At 40.4% G+C, this 21,966-nt stretch overlaps 1 protein-coding gene across 1 annotated transcript; it reads right to left on the bottom strand.

Annotated features, from left to right (window-relative positions):
• Positions 1-1,724: 1,724 nt before the first annotated feature.
• On the bottom strand, positions 1,725-19,412 carry meis2b (Meis homeobox 2b). The gene is made up of 12 exons (XM_063902668.1): positions 19,073-19,412; positions 18,544-18,776; positions 17,841-17,982; positions 17,655-17,705; positions 17,344-17,394; positions 17,071-17,217; positions 12,811-12,925; positions 6,069-6,208; positions 3,394-3,470; positions 2,220-2,277; positions 1,941-2,030; positions 1,725-1,772 (listed from the first exon to the last, which is right to left on the bottom strand). The coding sequence occupies exons 1-10, from the start codon at positions 19,082-19,084 to the stop codon at positions 2,253-2,255; spliced, it is 993 nt and encodes a 330-aa protein (XP_063758738.1). The 5' UTR covers positions 19,085-19,412; the 3' UTR covers positions 1,725-1,772; positions 1,941-2,030; positions 2,220-2,252.
• Between the last annotated feature and the right edge of the window lie 2,554 nt (positions 19,413-21,966).

Raw genomic sequence — 21,966 nt, 5'->3', positions numbered from 1 at the left:
TATACACTTGAGATGAGCAGTAGATGAAAAACATATGGTGGAGTCAGCTGTATTGTGGGATGTGCAGCAGAGAGGAGAGTAAAATAGTGCAGCTCCAGTCATGTATTCCATAATGGTTAAATGTTATGGCTCGGGCTTTATCGTGCATGGAAAACCCTCATATTACTCCAAACACGGTTTCCTGCAGTCCTGGGGAGATTTACTGCTGCAGTCAGCATACGCTCTCGCTACAGATCAAATTAGGGGGAGCAAAAACATCCGGCTCTACTGAGCTATTACTGTAACTCAATGATCATTCAATGAGAAATAATTAGATTAAATATTCTCCAAAATATATAGGCAGCATTTGTTCAGCCTGATGTCTCTATGCAGATCTAGATGTATTTTTTTATTATTTTTTTCTACGTGAAGCATCACAATCTGCTCTTTGAACTTCATTAGCAAAGCCGGGGGAATTATCAGACAGGGGAGAGGGGGCTGTGTTGGCGAAAATTGGCTCCAGTGAAAAAAAAATGAAGCAAAAGCAGCCCCTATTTACATATAAAGAGCTCTATTAATCAAGGTAAGTGTCATTACAGCGTGGCTCATTGAGCAGTGGAGAGTGGGTGTTAAATAAAATTCTCTGTGCTCGGGTGCCTCCGGCAGGCGATACGTCTTGATTTGAGAACTGTCAGCAGAGGTGAGGAGCTGATAGTGGCTGGAGTAAGAGGGGGTGGAGGAGGAATAGTACCCCCCGATTCTTAATCAGATTGCCAGAGGAGAAGAGATGGAGGAAATAAAATGGAGGAAGAGGAGGATAGAGTGATGGAGAGAAACTTAAGTGCTGTGAGTGATGAAGAGGAATGTGTTTCCCACACAGTGGTTTTCTATTTGTTTTCCAAAGTCAAGGATGTCCCCCCCACTTTAATACAAACTCTGTTCATAGACCAGGTAGAATAATCTTAATTATTCTTCGATTTGCCAAAAACATCACTGTCAGGACTTAATATGGTGGTGCAGTAAGGACGTTTTTTTTTCTAGGCCCACCAAGAAGTCGCCTCAACAAAAATCAACGGTCATTTTCCATTCGATTTCGGAATATTGCACCAAATAAGCTCTTTACCACACACATGTTTAGTGCAGCAGGATGATTTCTCCATATTGAAATCAATTTTATGTTTCTTAAAGCCAGAAGGAAGAGCTAATGTTTGGAAATAAACTAAATGCATTATTGTTGCATGGCCGCACTTCACCACAGCTATGCTATTAGTGGCTAATGTTCGGAGTGATGGCGTTTAGAAGTCTTATTTACTCACTTCTTTGGCAACAGCTGTTTTTATGACACATAAAAGCTTCAGAAATTTACCAGTGGGGTTTTTACTGATGAATTCAATGTTGTAGAAACAAAATATAAGCATCTTAAGCTTGTGTTAACCACAGATGTTACTTCAGTAGTCTAAACCAAAAACACGTTCAAAACACAGTTGACTTCAAGACGAGAGAGCAGGAAGTATTAAAATGCTCACTTTTGTTTCAGGGTTTTAGGACTCATTCCTGCACCACATTCTAGTGGGGAGGTAATGAATCCAGTCAAATATGAATGAGCAATGCACTGCAATCAGTGGAGAAGTGAGGAGGGAGATGGTGAAATTGGTCCTTTTTTCTACAAATGAAAACAGAGAATGGAGTACTTACTTCACCCTGTTTTTCAGGCGTGCCTCAATTGGAGTGGATTTACATGTAATGCCACTGTCCGTCCATGCCCATGTTCATACCCATGCCACCCATCGGCCCTGGAATGAGGAGTTAAAGCAACAAGATGAGAGACCACTCAGAACTCTGTTGAGGCCATTATGGTTCTAATGCCTTTGTTTATCATAGTTTGAAACTTGGCTGACCATAAGCAGAAGATCATAGATTTAGCCTTTGATGGTTTGATGAATGTAAGAGCGATTGCTTACCTCCAGGTCTGAGACCCATGTGCTGCTGCCCATCAAGAACAAAGCCTGCCATTGGCTGGCCATCTGGACTGTAGGCAGAACCCTGATTCACTGTGAGAGGAAAAGCAAGACTGTTAGAGTGAGCAAAGCCGTCTTCATACCATCCATACTCCAAAAGCTATTATAATAATCTCGATTGAACAGTTTAGCATTAAGACAACACAGTTGGCATTGGATGTCATCTGCTCAGTCTATAGAAAGGAATAAATATTTACAACACTTGATGGACTGCAGCTTTACCTGCTCTGTTGGACTGGTCAATCATAGGTTGGACTATTCTCCTCTTGCATTGATAAACCTGTAAAAAGAAAAACAGTATAACTATTAGTTGAACAGCTGAAAGAGATACTTAGTCTCAGGTGGAAACAAAACATAAAAAATAGAGTTATTCAACATACTTACATTTGGAACACACATATATGAAACTTAAGGGTTCCTGGTCTTTACAGTATTCCACCGATGAACCTGCTAATATGTCATGACCCCATTACCAAACAATTTACTTTTGGTGACATTAAAAAGAAGTGTCACATTTGATCATATCAACTATTTCAACAGTCCCATTTAGTTCTTTGTGGCACACCCTGCTTTGTCAGATATTTGTCTTCTTAATTATTTAAAATAATATCTGGCATTTACAAAAAACGTGCTGTATGTCTCCAGGGATATGAGTAATAATCTACTTCATTCCTATTGACATAATCTGGGGCATTAGGAGAAAGTCCTCCCATAAAAAGTGTATTGATTTTGGGTTAAGCCCTATAGCCTTAGGCTGTGATGAGGCTAAATGCTTTGCCAATGGTATGCTATCGATACAGTCACCAAGCAGACAGGATGGAGAGGGCGTGCTTTGATATCTGTTTTGGATAGTCTTTACTTAACCAGTAGTTGCCTGTAGTAGTGTAAAAGAGCTGCTAGACTTAAAAAGTGAACACTTTGGTAGATTTTGATAAAGGATTAGAGCGGCAAAACATTGTCATCTCAAATAATTCAAGTTCTATATAGAGTACAGACACGTTATATTAAGTGTTATCAAAAGTTCTGAGTAGTTTTTTGCTAAATGTGTCCATAGGCACACAGGACGGTGTTATTATTGATACTTATAAAAATCTATTTTAGACAAATTGTAATTCTAGAGGTATCTACGCCTGAATCATGAAAGAGCTACATTTTTCAGGATTTTCAATTCGCTGTTTGGTATTTTATTTTCACGGTCCTGAGACATACCCCTATTAGTACCAAGAGTAGGTCATGGTAAATCTGACTGTATGTCGATGACATCTCTGTTTCCGTCTTTGACTAAAGTATGAATGTTAGTGGCGACTCAAGTGAAGGACTAAAAGTCAATTCAAATGTGTTCATATAATGCATTTAAATCGTGGAAATGATCTGAAATCAGGTTTGGAGAACTTACCAGTTGTTCACTTGAAGGATGGTGAGGCCTGTGTCTTGTGCTAGCTGCTTTTTCTGTTCCTCTGAGGGGTACGGGTGCTGTGAGGGACAAAAAGATGGAACACATAATAAAAACTCAACAAATGTCACGTTAAGGCAATACAGCTTGCATTCATCCAGGTGTGAATACTCCCACTCAGGAAGAATGGTAGAATTCTGTGCCAGTCTGTTCTGTGCACAGGTAATCCTGAAGTGCACAATTTGGCAACGGAAGAACAGACGCTGGCCGCGGTTTACCCCCCCGAACACTTCATGCAAAAAGCGCGTGCCATTGTGTGACAGTATTTGACATTATTTGACATTGCTTGACAAACGATCGGGTGGGATGTAAAGAGGCACAATGGTGGCTTTTGTTCAGGGCCCCGATAAGGTTAGGCCCCCTGTCACCCCCCAAACCCCTCCCCGCCTTGCTTCATGTCCCTGTCCTCCGGCCCTGATCCCATGGCTGCTGGCTCTGTGTGGGAGTGTGTGTGTGTGGGTGAGACAGTGGGAGGAGGGCGGCAGATGGTAGACAGAGGTGATCCCTGTACTGGGAGCAGGGTCGTGGGCCAGTCCCCATTCTGCTGCTGTCAGGCCAGCAGCCGCCTCCTGTGGTCATCGGTGAAGGATGAGCTTCCAAGCACTTCATTTTTAAACCGCCTTTCAGGCTAAGTGCACACACACACAATACACACACACACACAAACATGCATATATATCAATACTCTTGCATATGCAGACCCTCATTATCGCACATTCATACACACCAAAGCCCACAAATGCATCTAAAAAAAGCAAGAAAAGGTGCAAAAATACACACTGATGTTAGATATAAACAAACCCATATGGAACGAAAGTGTATTCAGGAGCAAATTGAAATGGTTGCCTCCAGCTCGGCAACTGACAGTTAAGAGACAGATTACTTAAAACTCCTCCCTCAAGCCAAAGGTCCAAACAACGGGAAAAAAAATCTTTCTAGACATTTATAATTCACAATATTACTTTCCTTTGACCTAACTTTACATCGTCAGTCTACTCTAATCATGTTGCAATTCTTTCATATTTTACAAATTCATAATTGAACCTCAAGTTTACTATGTATAAGATATGTTGAGCATTTGTACTCTCAAACAAGTCAAAAAGCCAAGAGCTTAAAGAGAGCTAGTCCCTAGTCCTACACCAAATCCTAAACACGCTGGATGCTCATTGAACTCATCCCGTCATGTTTATGACATGTCAGTCGGCACAACAGCTGCAAATGACGATGGTTTGGTCATTCCGTATCCTTCTCGAGCCATGCACAGATCTAACTGTGTTTTGTCAATTGATTGTGTTACCTTCAACTGATCACACACACTCACAGGTGTCAAACACGAAATGTTGTGTGCCCTTGTGTTTTACCCAACATCCAACATAATGCTGCTTTTTCTAGATGCAGAGACCTTGTATAATATTTGATGGTGAACTTTTGTTTCATAAACCAGTAACAAAACAGATTGAATCGTGTTTAATCAACTGAGGAACATCCGAAAAACATCGAGTCTTTCTTGTACATTCTAGATGCATGACCGTTACCAAAAAACAACCAATTAAATCTTTTATCTCAACTGAGAAAACAATGACATTTCAGCTGACTTTGATACGACACTTGTGACCTCAATTGGATCCCAGGTTCGCTCCCCAAACTCTTTGGCTTCCATCCTTTAATGTGAATAAATGCAGGGTTGCATGGAAACCAACAGTTACGACCAGGCTAATGGGCCGGTAATGAATAATATAATGAATCGAAACCTTTCACAGCTGCTTTCTCTATAGCTTCCTCAGAAGGGGATCTTTTAAGGGTTTTCAGAATGGACAACAAAGGCAGGAGGCTACGGCTAGTGGTGGACAGAAACACCCCCCCCCCCCCCCTCAACGGCCGTCCAACTGCGGGCCTCACACTGCAACGTCTGACAAAACATAATCCCGCTCTTTTCACACCCTCAACGACTGATGAATGCTTGATCGCTTGGGTGTTGCAATGGGCCTTTCAGGGGCCAAAGTCCCCTTGCACACTTTTCATAGACACATCCTGCCATGGCAAACACTTGTGCTTAACAAATTAGGCCTGAAAGGGAATGGGGAACAGAGAGGGGATAATTCAATTATCCCCCTTTTTCATCTGGAAAATCTAAAGGTGGGCTTTGGAAAGGAAGGGATTACTCAGACTACAGGACCTGTGTGGGCCTTTTACCAACTAAACAACTGAGGGGTTATAACACATCTAAAAGCGGGACAGATAGAACACTGATGGGGCAGTGACGGTTGTATCTTTTGGACTTTAGATAAAAGGTAAAGCTCCCCTCTTTGGGTCTTGCTCAGCTCATCTACTGCATAAAAGGCTTCTGATGTTGATTTCTGTACAAACCGTGGACCGGTTTTCTTAAAAGGACCTTTGGTCTTAAGTTTGTCTTAGTTTTGTTCTATTACAAGATGAACTTTTGATGCGTTTCAAGATGCCTTCAGGAAATCCAGCCTTGGCTTATTCTTGGTTGATGGAGGTGCTAAGTCTAGACAACATTTCTAGCATTTAGTTGAATCAATACAGAAGAAGCCATAGCTACATGAAGCTTGTATAGGAAAGTTATTTACACAAGGGACTGGGGTAATTTCCCTTACCGTAAGGTGCTGGAAGAGCCACGCTCTCATTATATTTGTGGCTACTTTGGGGAAGATGCCTCGTTTCTTCTGCCTCTTCTTGTCCTGGTCATCCTCGTCTCCCGTTCCCGGAGATGCCAGGCTGTTGTCGAGGGCGTCTCCTGTGATCAGAGAGAAGAGGAGTCACGTTACGAGGAAGCTTTAATTTGGCCCTGTCGCCTTCATCCTCCTCTGCGAAAAGCATGCCGAGAAAAGGGCAGAGGAAGATTGCACGGCATAACAAGATTCTTTCTCTCACCTCTTCTTGACTCCCCGGCCATCGGATAATGAAGAGGAGTTTGTAGTGTGGGAGCTCAATAAAACCCTAAGCTATTAATTCAATCTGAGCCACGCGTTTGACATGAGGTAATGACTGCGGGAGCTATGCGCCTGACATGAAATAACGAACGTTCAAAGTGCAGTCTGACTCAGTGCTATGTACTGATATTTTTACGTGACCCTTGTTTGAAATAAGAATAATCATTACCTTATATGTAAAAGAAAGAACAAACAAAGCCTGTGATGAAATACTAAGACAAAAGCATCAAACCTTGTGCTGTTCAAACAGGCGTTCATTTGAGTTACTAAGGCAGAATGGAATAGGGGATGGGTTCCCATGTGTACTGCCCCCCTGCCCCGACCCCAGACTGACAACATCAGTTTTTGATTTCATGCCGGGCTTCGGATCCTGCCATTAGTAGAATCTCTGTTTGATTTCAGCCAGATCGAGGCAGGAGGCTTCCTTTAAACTCAGATTTCCGCCCCTGCAAGCTAACTCTCTCACTCTCGCAGCACAAGGGGCACTCCGCTCCCGCTCCCTCTCCACCATTAATTGTGCATCAGCCGAGATGATTTACTTTTAACAGTGGTGGTTATTTTTCTTGCCCTCGAGGCAGAGAAGCCTTGAAAGCTTGCCTGGAGGGCATGTGAATAATGCATCTGAGAGACTCCTCCCCCGAGGCGGGACAGGAACCCTACTTTTCTTAAGATTTGCCCTAGCATGTCTTTTTGTTTTTGGAGATGCATCAATCAAACGCGCCTATATGAGCCATATTCATGCATAAATATTTCAGCTAATGAATATTGACATTAAAAAGGATGTGTTCTAGGGTTGTGGGCTCTGGGGGTTGTGGGAGTTTTGACGGATGGTGACCAGCTTGAAGTCCCAGACAGGGTAAAGGGTTTACAGTGCCTCTGTCCACTACTGTGTTTTGTCCTCCACGTCTTCTACAGTCTGTCGATTAAACTAGTCTTTCTGGGCTTATGTTCCCACATGTAAGTTAGAGATCAAGAATAGGGATGTCAGCTCCCTACACACTTCACTATTGACTTAGATCAATGCTAGCTAGCATCAACATTGACATAGCTAGATAGATGTATAGAACAATACTAACTCAAAAAATATCAATCATTTCAAATTGAATTGACAACCAACATTTTTCAATACCTTCTTGATAAAATGTATGAGATAATCAGTTAGCAACTAGAAGGATTCTAGCTAGCATCTCTGGTTCAAGAGTAAAGGACGACTTGTTCTAAATTGAACTATAGGCCGAATAGTAGAATTTTTTCATCATGAGAACATAAACATAAAGTTCATATGGTTACAAAAAAATTATCATAAAAAGTAAAAGATAGAAAGAAAGAAAGAAAGAAAGAAAGAAAGAAAGAAAGAAAGAAAGAAAGAAAGAAAGAAAGAAAGAAAGAAAGAAAGAGAAGATGAAAACAGAACTTGCTCAGCCTAATTATATCTGAGGAAGGCACGCTGTCCTCCCCTCCAACCCCCACCCTCGACACCCCACCCTGGTCCACCTCCTCTCCTCTCTTCATCCCTCTTTCTTCTGCTCCAGAGAGGGGAGAGCCGCAGGGCAGATCCTCCGCTACACTAATCGCTACTGACTGTTCCCCGGCAACTCGGCCAATCTAACCAGTGTGTGACGGTGCAGTCTCAAAGTCATACACCCGTGCAAGTGTCCCATGCCCCCCTGCCCCCTCTTCTCTCTCTAAACCCCACCCCCTCCCCACCCCCACCTCGCACTCCACCCTGCCTGCCAGTGTCTGCACAGTAGGTGGGTCGGGGGGGGAATGGATCGGTGGGCATTACCGCAGGGATGGCTGGAGTATTGCCCCGGGGCTATGAAGAAAACACACACACAAAATCAGCACCTCAAGATATAAAGAGTCTTCCAACTCATTCCAGCCTCTGTTTCTCATACACCTCTATACAATTTAGACCATTCTTAAAGATAATAAAGTATTCTCATCCTGATACATACAAAGACTATGAGTTTTAATTGTATTTAGTAAGTTATTTATGAAATACTATATGTGTCTTTTTTAAATGTTTTTTATCCAATTTTCAAGAAACTAAAAATCTATGAATGCAGGGATCAATGTGTTGCATACTCTTGACATTTGAAACAGTTATATGTTCTCTCTCTTCTCCTCTTCACACTCTCTGCAGCTCTGGGGCTGTTGCTGCTGGCTGAAGTATTCGTGGAGGAAGCGTCCGTAAGACAGAGTGCAGAGCGGCTAGCCGAACTGATTGCGGCTCTCCCCACCGCATCAGTGATGCAAAGCCAGCGCAGCCTGTCTAATGAGCTCAGCGGGGCCTGATCCATCATCAGTGACACCTCTGGGCTCCTCCCCTTATTAGACATGATACACAGCTCTGAATGGAGCATTCTGGAAGGGTTCCAAGACAGGAGGAATCCTCTGTTTGAGAAACATGACGATAAGAAGCAGCTGCTGGGATGATGCAACCCTTTAAAGTTAGTGATAATAGATTGATTTCTATATCTACTAAAAATCTATTACATTTGCATTTCGAGATTTCTCAAATTAAGGGCACTTAAGGACAAGGATTTACATAAATATATGGGAAAATTTAATTTGGGCAAACAAGAATGCTACAGCGGACGCCAGGGCAGGATTTTGATTTTCCAAATAAAAACTGACTGCCTGTTTCTTTTTTTATCCAAAAACATCCATAATTTGGTTTTAAAGTATAGGTTGAACTAGAAAAAATGCTTTGATCTGGAGTTGAACAGAATCACATATGTGATGTTTAGAGTATTGAAAACCCTAACCCTAACCCTAACGCTGCACAAATGAAATTCTACCACTTCCAATGCATTGTGGTTAAAACAATACATATCCCTAACCTTATTATATTTATTTCAATCCAGATTAATTCAACCATCGACATGCACTAAAAAGCTACCATAAAATAATGGTGAAGAACAAACTAGCTTATCAGAGACCAGATTTCAACATATTTCTGTATGCAAGTTTCAGTACATGAAATACAACATTTAAGCAATTTGTGCACATTTCTTTCCCTTTACACTCAGCATTCATCCCTTTCTCTTTCCTCCCTTTTGAAACATTTCTGACATCCACAGCATGACAGATGCTAAAGGGACATTAGCCCGCGGTGTCAGTGGAGCTGTGATGTCATTGGCATGTCAGCACCTCCACCTCCCAACATTCCTGCCGCCTGACTGGGGGCTCTGGATGTGACAAAAAGATGCAACACATCCTGTTCCTCACATCTCATCTCTCAACGCGAATGTGCAGGATATTTCCGAGTCACTCCCACTGCCTTTTGTTTTATTTGGGTCTTTGTGATGGACATCTCCAGCCCCCCCGTTCTCCCCCCCCCTTCCAAACATTCCTTGAAGAGCTCAGCCCCCTTTTGCTGTGGTCAACAGCCGTCACCCTGGGGGTTGAGCTATCAAAGAGAGCCCTCTCTGCATATCACACAGCTTACAAGGCAACAACCAAAACCTGTGAGCTTCCAGAGGAGCCTCAGCTCAAACCACCAGCAACACATCGTATGGATCATCTACTTGTGGTTAGCCGAGGCTGGAAGCCACATCACTACCACTGAAGTGTTCCCTAATGACAGTGGCTTTTAAAAGGTTACATCAGACCATGGAAGCATTACTAACGTGCCACTAGAACAGACAGTTACTTCCTGCGTCCTGTTGGATTGACATTTTTAACTTTCAAAATGGTTTTGGTTTATATATGTTGAGGACCTCATGATGTCAAACTGTTGTTTGTGATGGCACATGTGAAGCACGAAGACCATCCAACGTCTTAGAATTTACACTTTGCTACTCAACGGCACACTTTTCACTGCACTGGCAATCAAATTGGATTTTTTTATTGCAACTTGGTGCCATATGAATTAGGGCTGCACAATGAATCAAATTTGATTGAAATCCCACTTGGGACTAGTGCAATGTTCAATTCACTGTAAGCATTTGTTAAAAGGCCAAATTGTCATAAAATACCTTTTTGAATAAAGAATTGTGGAGCTGCAGAGATATCTTGGCATTTCTTTCTGATTGGTACAGATGCTATTAAAGATCACACTGCAATCATTTAATATAATTTTTCAACTATGACAGGACAATAATTACTCCCTCAATTATCGTAAATAATATCGCCATTTCAACATCAGGGAAAAAATTTCATTTAGTGCGTTTTTACAAATGGTAAAGCCCTAATATGAATGCAATTTCTTGAAAATGTAAAAACTGCCTTGAAGCATGGACATGTGTTTTAGTCCCTTGAACCTAACAACATCCAGTATGTAAACCCAGGTCTTCAAAATCAAGTCCTAGTCTGCACCGGCATCCTCCATAACTACATGACTTCTGTGTGGTGGAAGAGCGCCTTTTCTTGTTTCTATAATGACATTTTAATAAATGTAATCTTTTCATTGTTCAATTTTTGCTTTAACATCTTCTATTAAATTAATAAGTTCCAATGTTTTTAAACATTTAAAATGAAATGTCATCTTTTTTTGCATGTTTTTACTCTAACATCCTATGATATATTTAATTATATTTAAATATTTTCATGCCATGATTTTATTTATTTAACTCTAAAATGGAGCAACTGACACTAAACCCAACTTCCTCAGGAGTTAATGAACTCCTCTGATTCAGATTCTTTCAAAGCATCAAACTCCCATAAACATGTGATGATCTCCATATGACCCCTATCTTACAACTCAATAGAGGCCATCTACCTGCTCCAAATGAGATTAGCATGACACGCCTCTAACTGTCCTTTTTTGGCCTTTCAGGGTGTGTGTTTTGGCTTCCCTGGCATGAGAATAGACTGGAAACAAGGCAGAGAGGCCCGGGGAGAAGCAGCAGGTAGCATGCAGCAGATCCTGCAGCAGCAACCACAGCTCTGATCATTCTGCCTTCTTCTCTCCCTTTGTTCCTCATACATAAAGTACTCTGTCCTTACATCCCTTCAGGGGGCATTCTGCACTCCCATCCCCTATGCATTCTCCCGCAGGTCAAAAGGGCATGGACCTTGGGTTTTCCCCCACTGTTGTTTAAAAACAGCCCAAAGGAAAGAAGCTATTCACCCTGTGGCCTTTCTTGGCTCGCCTCAGCATACTAAATCCTGGAAACTGAATGGTTGGATTAAGATTTACCAAAAGTAACATGTCAAATTCTGAGGGTGTCTTAAATTGAGTTGGGAAGGTTGAATCATTTTCAAAAGATCTCTTTCTGATGTTTCTTAATCCTGAGTTTCTCTTGTCTTGCAAAGCATCCTCCTATTGTTCTCTGCAATGCTCTGCTCCTTGATGCCTGATGGGCACAGGGTGGAAAGTTGCTTTAAAGTCCATTCTATTTTTACTGCGCCCAAAGGGGAGAAAAACAAAAACAAGCCATAAAACCCTTATAGCCTCCAATTAGCACATCAGAAATCACATTAAGCGCAGGAACACCAGGGCGACACAAGAAGGGCCTGGGCTGAGTGCTTTCCGAGGGACAGTGGCAGATAATAGCAGCAGACAGCTAGAGTAAATTCAGAAGATCTCTTCATCAGCGCTAACTGACCTGTAATTGAGACCATAAAATTGGAGCCACAATTACATGTTAAAATCAACATTAATTATCCTTTTGATGTTTTTATTATCTAAGTGTAAATCATTTTCTTACTGTCAACAAATCCCATTGAGAAAGCCAAAACCAAAAAGAGATTGTTTCTTAATCAAGCCTGCAGCATATGTTTTAGAATAAGAGGTGTCCTAAATCAAATCATGACCAAATATATGTTCTGTAGATACAAGAATCATTATAGTCTAAATGAACACTTTAGGGGAAAGTAGAGAATCTTGTGCATTTTTTTCCATTTGTTGCTCTAAAAGGTAGTCAAATCTGCAGGCAATGGATCTAAAATAACAGGTTTTAACACATTTAGTTGGTATTTTACGATGTAAATGTTTTCCTATTTAAAATACAATGTTCTTGGACTCCAAACCTTGCGGTAGAAGATAAAAAGGACAATGCCTTCTGTCCTTATTGGTAGAAGTGATCTTGACACTTTTTGACTTTCCAAAGCCTATTGGTTTATACAGAAAATATAAATCTACAATCAAATGGCTCACAGATATACAGTTTAAACTAAATGTTTAGTTATTTCCTGGGGCAACAGGAAGACATTTTTCTGGCAACTCTTTTCAGCTGCAGTTTGACGCATGTTAGGGTTACAGTAAGGCTAAATCCCTGCAAGAGCAGTCCTGCCTGGCTTGAGATTATCTGTCTATCAATGCAATCAAGATAAAGTGATTAAGTTAAATGAGTGCATGAACTTTCTTGAAAAGGATCCCCCCCAGTCACACTGTCTCAGAGAGAGGTCACAGGAAAGTCAAAGCTTTGATATGAAAGAGGACGCAGGAGGCTCTTACCGAGTTCACTGGTGTTGTCCCCGCTCTGAGAGACATGTCCCCCGCTGGACGGACCCGGGGTGCCCACAGAGGGCGTGGAGTGGGCGTCATCCATGTCTCTCCAGGACGCTGGGTTCTGAGAGGTCAGGAAGAGGTCCGCACACCAGGGGACAGGAGATAAGGAAACAGGGAGAAGAAGAGAGGACAGGGGGAGAAAGATGAGGAAGGTCCATTAGGGTCCAGTATGAGGTCCATTATGCAGTTTCCCAAAGACACAAAGACAGCTGCTTGATTAGCATGCGCTGAAAAACTGAAACATTGACTTTAATTAAATGTATTAGGTCAACAGAACTGTAATAAGTTAGTTGAAAGCAATAATATTAAGTTTAAATGTAACACATTAGGTTCAACTTAATATTATTGCTTTCAACTAACCTATTACAGTTATGTGACATTTGTTCACATAGTACATTTAATTACATTCAAAGTTTCAGTTTTTTCAGAGTAGGAAATGGTCAAAATTCGAAAACATTACCATTCTGTTGCAAAATGAGTTTCAAATAAAGTTTCCGAACGAAAATCAGCAAGACTTTAGACTGCTAAAGTTTAGAGGATAGTGTGGAAACCCTGTAGCATGTGCACCCTTCTGAGTCCTGGAGGTTTCTGTGACATGAGTCGGGGACAAACCCTGTATTTATTGGGCTGATGGGCCTGGCCACTCAGACAGCCGTAAGCCCAAACCAAACAGCAGAGCTGCCTCTTCAGCCTCTCTGCGTCAGCTGTTTGCCGGATGGTGATCAGATGAAGAGCTCGGCAGATGACAACAAGAAGCGCGGGGACAATGGCGCAGTGTGAACGAGGCCTCTCAATGATGGCCCCTCTTTTCTTACCCAGCTACCCAATAATTACAACTCCTAAGTACACACAGCTACTCAAAGAGGCGCCATGTGTTTCTACGTTTATCAAGCTAATGAAGGTCTTATTTCCCAACATCCCATCTGTTAAAATCCAATTAACAAAAATGGAAAGTAGTGTATCGCCCGGGTCTGAATGTACATACACAAATGAAGATAATTCTACCAAACATTTATGCTTGTTTTAACTACAGTAGCTCATTTCTTCTCTTTGTTATCCAGGAAACTCACTGTAAAGACAGCAGCAAACTAAAGATAGTAAATGTACTAATAGTAGTAAATATGCACAAGCTTTCTCCTTTTTTCCAAACATGGCAAATATTGTGATTAGAAGTTTGATTGTTCAGCAAAATCACGTCAATAGGGTCTTACTAAACCATCAATAATCTGCCAGCTGCACAATTGACTCATTGATATGACTCATTGTTAGGTTAATATATATGACTTTATTTGGGATATTTTCAGGCTATAATATTTCTATTTGAATGTCTCTAAAAACCATGGGGTAAGGGTTAGGGTTTAGGGATCAGGGCTGTGATTCCTTTGCCCTTGCCTAAAGACCTGTGGCTTGTGTGTCGTTACATGTTGCATTTGTACATTTTTAATCAAGTTTACTGAACCAGTGTCTGAATATGTGCTGAGCTGTCTGTTGCCCAAAGAAGTGGTCTGAATGTCTCGATAGCATTGACATGTAAAGTTAGGGTTAAGGTCTTTGTTTTGATCCTGACTACAGATCTTTGCAAATTATGCCTTTCCCAAGCTATCAAGTGTTATCCTTTTAACCCTCCAATAAAGGCATACAATACATATCATGAGTAACAACTCCTGCCAATAAGAAAGATTTAACCTTGGGTTGTCGATGAAATATTAATTTAACTTACATTATCCTAAGACCAAAGGTCTAAATCTGACTGGTTTTGGAGTATGTATTTCTTGTAATGAGGAAATGGTTGAAATGTCTATTTACCAATAATCCTAACACTGGCAAATAAATTACTGAATATAAAATCCATTTTGTTTGTCAGGTGTACTCATTCTAGAATACCAATAGAGACTGGTAACTATATCAACAGTTCAGTTTATTATGATTCCGTCATTTTCTAGAAAACAATGACGCCCTCAATTAGTTTTGTAGTTGGTTAAAACTGAAATAAATTCCTACTGCTAGACTTCTAATTTGAGGAAATCAAATAATCACACTCAATAGACAACATTTTTCAGGGATACAAAGGTTAGCAATCGGGTCTTTCAGGCCAAATGAGCCTTCATGGTGACAATGGACGGAAACTGGCCAGCACGCCAAGCATGGAATCAAATGTCGGTTTGACAAACAAACATACCTGTAAACTCACAATCGCTGCTCTAGCCCTTGTGAATGATTAACATATCGTGGTACGCTTAACGTTAACATGCATGTACGTTACACAGATGTGCATGTCTTTGTACCCAGAGGAAAGCGGTGGCACATCCATTATGCAACAGCCGTTAGGAGGAAGGCAATACAGCAGGAGATCAACTGGTGGCCTCACAAACACACACACACACACACACACACACACACACACACACACACACACACACACACACACACACACACACACACACACACACACACACACACACACACACACACACACACACACACACACACACACACGTAAAACATGTGCACTGTGTTTTGCTGGTTGATGCATTCTCAAGAACAAAGAAAATATATGTTCATGAAATAACCAAAATCTATACTGACTTTTGCACTAAAGCTGGACACTATTTTTTTTATTTGGTTTTATTCTAAAAAAGTAAAAATAACACTAAAACGGCCTCTAAGTCTGGGTTGTATGGCCTCTTCTGGCACCTAATAGCCCTAGGTTTTATCATTCTCCTGAAAGTGTCTTTTATTCTGTTTTCAAGAGACTGTAAGGAGCCTAGACATTAATTCTACCAAAAATATTGCTTTTTTAAAAGCGTTAGACCTATTATCCCTATCCTGAACATTTTTTTAAATGTTAAGATTGACTAAAAGACATTAATCCATTAAAGACTGTAACACCAGAGCTCAGTTCACAGTCTATGGAGGAATTTCCCTTCAAATCAAAAGGGAGTGATACTCAAACTGCTATCTGACATGAACAATTCACATCTTTAAGTTGGAAGTTGTCAGTGCGAATCATAGCATTGTGTCAATAAAGAGTCCAGCACTGCTGATGCTACACTGTAACTCTCAATCACTTCCACATCTGAATTTACTTCTTTGTAAACGAAACACAGGTGCCAAAAATAGGAAGGACTGTGTAAAGCCCACAGCGGGGGGCTGCCTGACAAAGAGCCCCCGCACTGTCGCTATAATAATCCTATTGGCTGAGAGGGGACTGAAGCCCAACAGCAAACACAGCACTTGCAGCTGCACTTTGTGCTATATATACAACGATCATCATCATCAACAACATCATCATCATCCTCTTCAATGTGACTATAAATCAACAGATAAATAAAGTTTCAAAACCTCATTCAAATATGATTCAAACCACATCTGTTCTGTTCCCATGCACTGGGACTCAGTTCTTGCTGCGACGGACACAGGTTCGAATCTAGCTTAAGGCAGAACTGGCCCAAAAAAATGTTGAAAAAATAATATCTCAACTGTCCATTTTATGGCTATTTTTAACAGATCTGTCTTCTAACAAAGATGTGTGGCTAAGGCTCTGCACAGCACTGACAAGCCGTCAGACAGCATACAACAACAGCACCCGGTTACTTTAATGCCACCAAGAACATATCCAACCCAACAATTGTTCATCCTGTTTCATAAGATTTATCAGATATTGTAATAGGTTAAAATACCTTTAGTGAAAAGGGTAAATAGTCAACTCTAAAAAAGATGAACAATGCTTCAGTTAGTGAGATCTTTTCTAAATAAAAGGCAGAAGAAAATGCACCAGTTGAGATGTCTACAATTCTCAAGCGTTTTGCCTTATGACCTCCTAGCATGAAGCAATGTCTTATTGCAACCCCTGTTATATTTCAATCATTTGTAAGAAATTCCACTAAACAGGGACTTTTTCTGTTCACTATTTGTTTTATCTGAATCTTTTTTAGAGGCCTGGAGCATTTAAACCTCCAGTACGTGATTTAAAAAGTCATGAAAACGTAAAATATTATTTCATGTCGCAAAGCATCACCAAATTCCAGTTTGGTCACAAGTGGTTATGATAACTTTTTATTAAAGGACCACTTTATGATCAGAAGAAGGCTCTCTGCAAGAAAATAACCCTCCTGCAGCTACTGCTTCTCAAGATCTGCTATAAGAAAGAGCACAGCGATGTAGGCTGACACTTTTTATGAATTCAGGGCAGGCAGGTTGACTCACATGTTCTGCAAGGTTGGTGGAGGATCCGGACATGTCGTCAAAGTCCGACTTGCAGACGTCCCGGTCCTCTATGACTAGGTCGATGGGCATTTTGCCTTTCAGGCAGCTGATGTACCGGTGGCAGAAGTTATCACAGAGCTCATGCACCTGCAAAATCAAGTCTTACATTCAGATTCTCAGAGTCTTTGCTGAGCACCAGGATCATTACATATTATATTATTTTATTAGATACGGCACTCAATTTTTATTTATAAAGTCTAGCAAATAGCATACCTTCTCTAATTCCAGGAGATGAAACCGTAGGACTTGAATTGCTTGAATCATCTGAAAAAAAATAAGAAAAATGATTTTTAAAACACAATAAGAAATGCTATTATAGAGGTGCCTAGGGTGCCACAATACGTATGACTGTGTGCAATTTGCTAATTACCAGCATAATATAAATATTATTTGGTTTTATTATAAAATCTGTAGGCAAATAATGTTATGATGAGGTTGCCTTGAGCCAGTCTGTGAAGTCCGGAGCAACAAATAGTAGAAAACAGAATTAAACACGAAAGAAAAAAAGAAAAGGAAATGCTCACCAGGTTATCCAGCTCTGGATTCGATGAGAATAAAGGTTTCTCTGCGCGGATCTGAAAAAAAAAATGTAATAAAATGAGTCAATTTTTGTCTCTCATACTGATTTGATTTTTAGATTTGCCATAATATGGGGTGTTTCTTGCGTATTTGCGCAATTGGCTCTCTAACTTATAAGTGTCGTCTCCTACCTGTTTTGCAAACACTGCTATGTCTTCATTGAAGGAGTCGGAAGAGCACACGTCGCCCCCCGCCACCCCCGGCTCTCTGGGCGTGCAGGTCGCCAGCTCGCACTTCTCGAACACCAGAGCCAGCAGCGGGAATAAAGGGTGTCTGCAACAGCAACACAGGCCGTTACAGTATGCAGCCATTGTTAGGCCTGAACTATCGCCTACTGTACAACAAAGCTCCGGCGGATAACAGGTCACATTAAGCTGGGTTTAACAATAGAACACCGCTTTGTAAAGTGAAACAAATATTTAATTATTCCTTCTTAATTCAAGGGGAGAAATGCACCGCTGATATGGGAGATTATCTCATCTGTTTCCAATGCAAACAACCTGTTCAGATATTAGATTTGTTCTATGCCACTATTGGTATTTTGTCTCGTGTTAGGCAGTGAAAATAAGAAGATATAAATATAACAGGAACAAATATATTTGGCGATTGATTTTAATGTGAAAAATATATAACTTTACTATAAAAGAATAAGGGAAAAACAAACATTTTGGCGCGGAATTTGTGGTTTTCTCTTACGTGAAATTAGTTGATGTGCTTATTAAATTATATAAACACAATATTTGTAATTTGTAAGATCACCTCATAATACAAAGAAAAACATCAAATAATAATACAAAATGAAAATAAATAATAATAACAAGAATGTGTCAATACCCGTAGATTTGGTCCTTGTCCCTCTTCAGTGCGTCGTTCACAGCGCTGCCCATGCTGCTGGGCATGATGTTGTGCGGCGCGTGGGCTCCATAGTGCTGGGTAGGGTGGGGAGGCGGCCCGTGGTTCAGGTGGTGGACCTGGGGCAGCGGCCGAGGTGCGTGTGGGTCCCCGTACATGGAGGCCGGGACCCCGACTCCATCCATCGCGCCTCCGTAGTGAGCCAGCTCATCGTACTGGGGTGAGAGTGGGAGATGACATTATAGGGCATGTGTCCGAAGAGGTAAACAATAACAATGGATCATTATATTCTTAAATGTGTGTATTCAAATGCAATAGTTGTTTGTGTTGCTGTCATGCAAAGACATTCAGATACTATTATAGTGTGAAGTTGTTCAGGTGCTTAAGGAGCTTTTTTTTGCTCACAATATATCATTTGTGCACCTAATTAGTGAGTGCATGAACTGTAAATTAAATGATCATCAGGTTCAAAACATTTTACAAAATAAAAAATCATAAACATTGCATTTACCCTTTGCGCCATCTCCGTGCGCAATTTCTAGACGATCAGAAAAGTTTGGGGTTGATGAAATTGATGACTTTTAAAATCCAAAAGGGAGTTATAATCCTGTCCTGTTCTGGAGAAAATCAATAACGCTTGAAATCAAAGCAAAGTGATCACAAACAGCATTTGTCCTCGCGTCACGAGTGCCAAAAGGCGCACTGGTAAAGTGGCACGCTGCTTTCCTGGTCCTTCAGCGGGAGGATCAGAGCTAATCTGTCAGATGTGTTTGATGTTAGTTCCGAGCATCAGTTGTCTCTGTCACAGGAATGCGCTGGCGGTCCGCGGCTCAGTCCTCTGATCAGTGCGCTCTCGTGTCCATGCCTCTGCGCGACACGCTCACTGTCCGCGGGTTGGAGAGGGAGCCGCTTATAGCGCGCGCTGATCTGCAGGACTCGCTGATGACGGAGCGTGGAGGAGAAGGGTGGGTGCAACCAGTCCCTGACAAGTTACTGTGTCTTTAAAGGGGGTCTTCCGGTCATTACTTTCAAAATAAACCCGGACGAAGGTATTGATAGGAAAAATACACTTTGACATTATTTATTCTAAATACATGTTCCAGGGGAAACTGGGTTTTATGATGTCATTTGAGAATAATAAATTGTGTAAAAATGTAATTAAAATATGTATTGAGACTAATAAGTTAGAAGTAATGTCCACTTAAAAGAGAAAACATAAAGATTTGCGTATAAACACAAGACTTTTAAGAAAGAATGTTTAATTAAATAATTGCATATAAAATAATTATTAAGTTGAAACCAATATTTTTAATTTAAAATGTGTATTATTGCTTTCAACTAACCTAATACAGTTATTTGAAATCTGTGGACATAATACATTGAGTTAAAGTCAACGGTTCAGTTTGAACTGTATACCCCTTAAACGTTCAGGTAAATGAATGTTGAGGTGTGTATAATGTCCAAGCGGAGACAAATATATACATTTTTTTTCATTTCTCACACTATGCATTTGAAAGAGAGACACTGTCTATAATGTTTCAGTGTAGTATCCACCATTCTCTTCTCTAGTATAAAGTCAAATGATTTAACTTGTAGGGGTTTAGTGTCATCTTGACTGACATCCTGTTTCAGGGGTGCAGTGATAAATATATCCATAACAGCCGGGTAATAATGTATTAGGTTAGTTGAAAGCAATAATGTTAAGCATATTATTGCTTTCAACTAACCTAATACAGTTATGTGAAATCTGTTGACATAATACATTTGATTGAAGTCAATGTTTCAGTTTTATCAGTGTACTTTCTGCTAAATACAAATATAAAAGGATCACTTCATTAAGTTATTGGCGAATGATAGCTTAATTTGGTGTAAAAAGTTGGGATGTCGTGGTTTAAACGTCTACTCCATGACGCGCCCGCTAGTGGTCCTTCCAACCGCCAGACTTAGGCCTAAAAGATGAGCCGATATCATTCCTGAAACGTGATCTCTGACCCAAAAGTGACATGAGACATGATGGTCACTGACTGAAGCAAGTTCGTGATATGCTAAAGATGAACTGTAAGCGGTAGCCGCCTAAAAAAGGAAAAAGAGTGAAAACAGAATACTATTGCATGTCTTGGAAAGGGGTTAGGGCTGATCCCCATCAGAAATCCTTTATTCTTCACTCTGTGGGGAAACGATACTGTTACAACAGCAAAGGTACAGTGTAGATGATAGGCACAAGTTAGAATAAATAAGATTAAATAAGTACACGACTATGGTAAAAATAAGTAACAGCATTTTAGAAAAACTAAGTAAACATAAAAAAGAGATTGAAGGAGCCAGTAATAGCATTGATAAAAAAGAGTTTATAATGCACATAACCACTGGTGTTGCAGAACTGGTTTCTTTTATATTTAAAGGATGATGTAAGATAAAGCAAGTTGTAAGACGGCACCGGCAAAAACAGATCTGTGATCACATAAAGAATTAAACTGTTTCAAGAAAATCTTTAATGAACAATGACCACAGACATTTTTGAATACAAATAATGTCCATCATGTCACACATTACTTGGTCAATGTTAAATATAGAGCTTATGTGGTAAACAGTCTATCTGCCTTTACCACAGTGATTGTTCCCTCCACAAGTTTAAGCCTGATGCTTTTATTTTGAAAGGACCCTCAGCCATGTGAAACGATGGGGACTGGAACCTGTGAGCTTTGGATGATGGTGATGCAGAGGACTTGTCAGAATATATGAATGTTATCAATTTATCTGAAAAATAATTTGCACCATACCACTAGTAATACTACTTTTATAACTATAACTACATTTTTTATACTCCGTCGTCAGTGATGTTAGATTTCAAAGGTCAAAATCTAGAGCTTCAGGCATTTTAGGAATAGCTCACACTGCTGCTCATTGTTGTTAATAATCTGTAGTTATTAATGTGAGTTCACTTTGTCAATCATTTTATTATTATTGCCTAGGAGGTTATGTTTTTGCTTGTTTGAGATGAACCCATTGCATTATGGAGCAGAAATAGTTATTGTTGGCTCAATATACTTTTTATTATCAGAAGTAATGCTGATGGTATTACAAAACCTCTTTTCTCCACTGATCTCTACAAACGTGTTTCTAATCTTCATTTGATTTCCATCTCCCAAACAGTGGGTGTCCTGAACTGTCATGATTAGATTTTCAATTAAATCGTGGAAAGCATGTCCGAATTTAAAAGCCAAATAATTTAATAGCAACCACATTGACACTGAACTCTATAAAGTCTGATGAAATGTTATGTGTAGGTGGTTCTATAGTAAAATACAAGTTGAACTCATTCAAAAGCAACTAAAGGTGGAAAATCACAAAAAGTTCTGCTGATTTAGAAAATAGGAAAAATATGGAGAAAGTGCAGTGCAGTTG

This window comes from Eleginops maclovinus, chromosome 15, assembly GCF_036324505.1.
Source record: "Eleginops maclovinus isolate JMC-PN-2008 ecotype Puerto Natales chromosome 15, JC_Emac_rtc_rv5, whole genome shotgun sequence".
NCBI classification, from domain to species: Eukaryota; Metazoa; Chordata; class Actinopteri; order Perciformes; family Eleginopidae; genus Eleginops; species Eleginops maclovinus.
The sequence above is the reverse complement of the archived record's forward strand: the minus strand, read 5'-3'. Positions and strand labels throughout refer to the sequence as shown.

Coding starts and splice junctions, on each gene's coding strand:
- meis2b (XM_063902668.1), bottom strand. Junction 17,983..18,543: donor GACAAGGACCAAATCTACGG/GTATTGACACAT, acceptor TTGCTGTTGCAG/ACACCCTTTATTCCCGCTGC. Junction 17,218..17,343: donor ATCTCCTGGAATTAGAGAAG/GTATGCTATTTG, acceptor TTGATTTTGCAG/GTGCATGAGCTCTGTGATAA.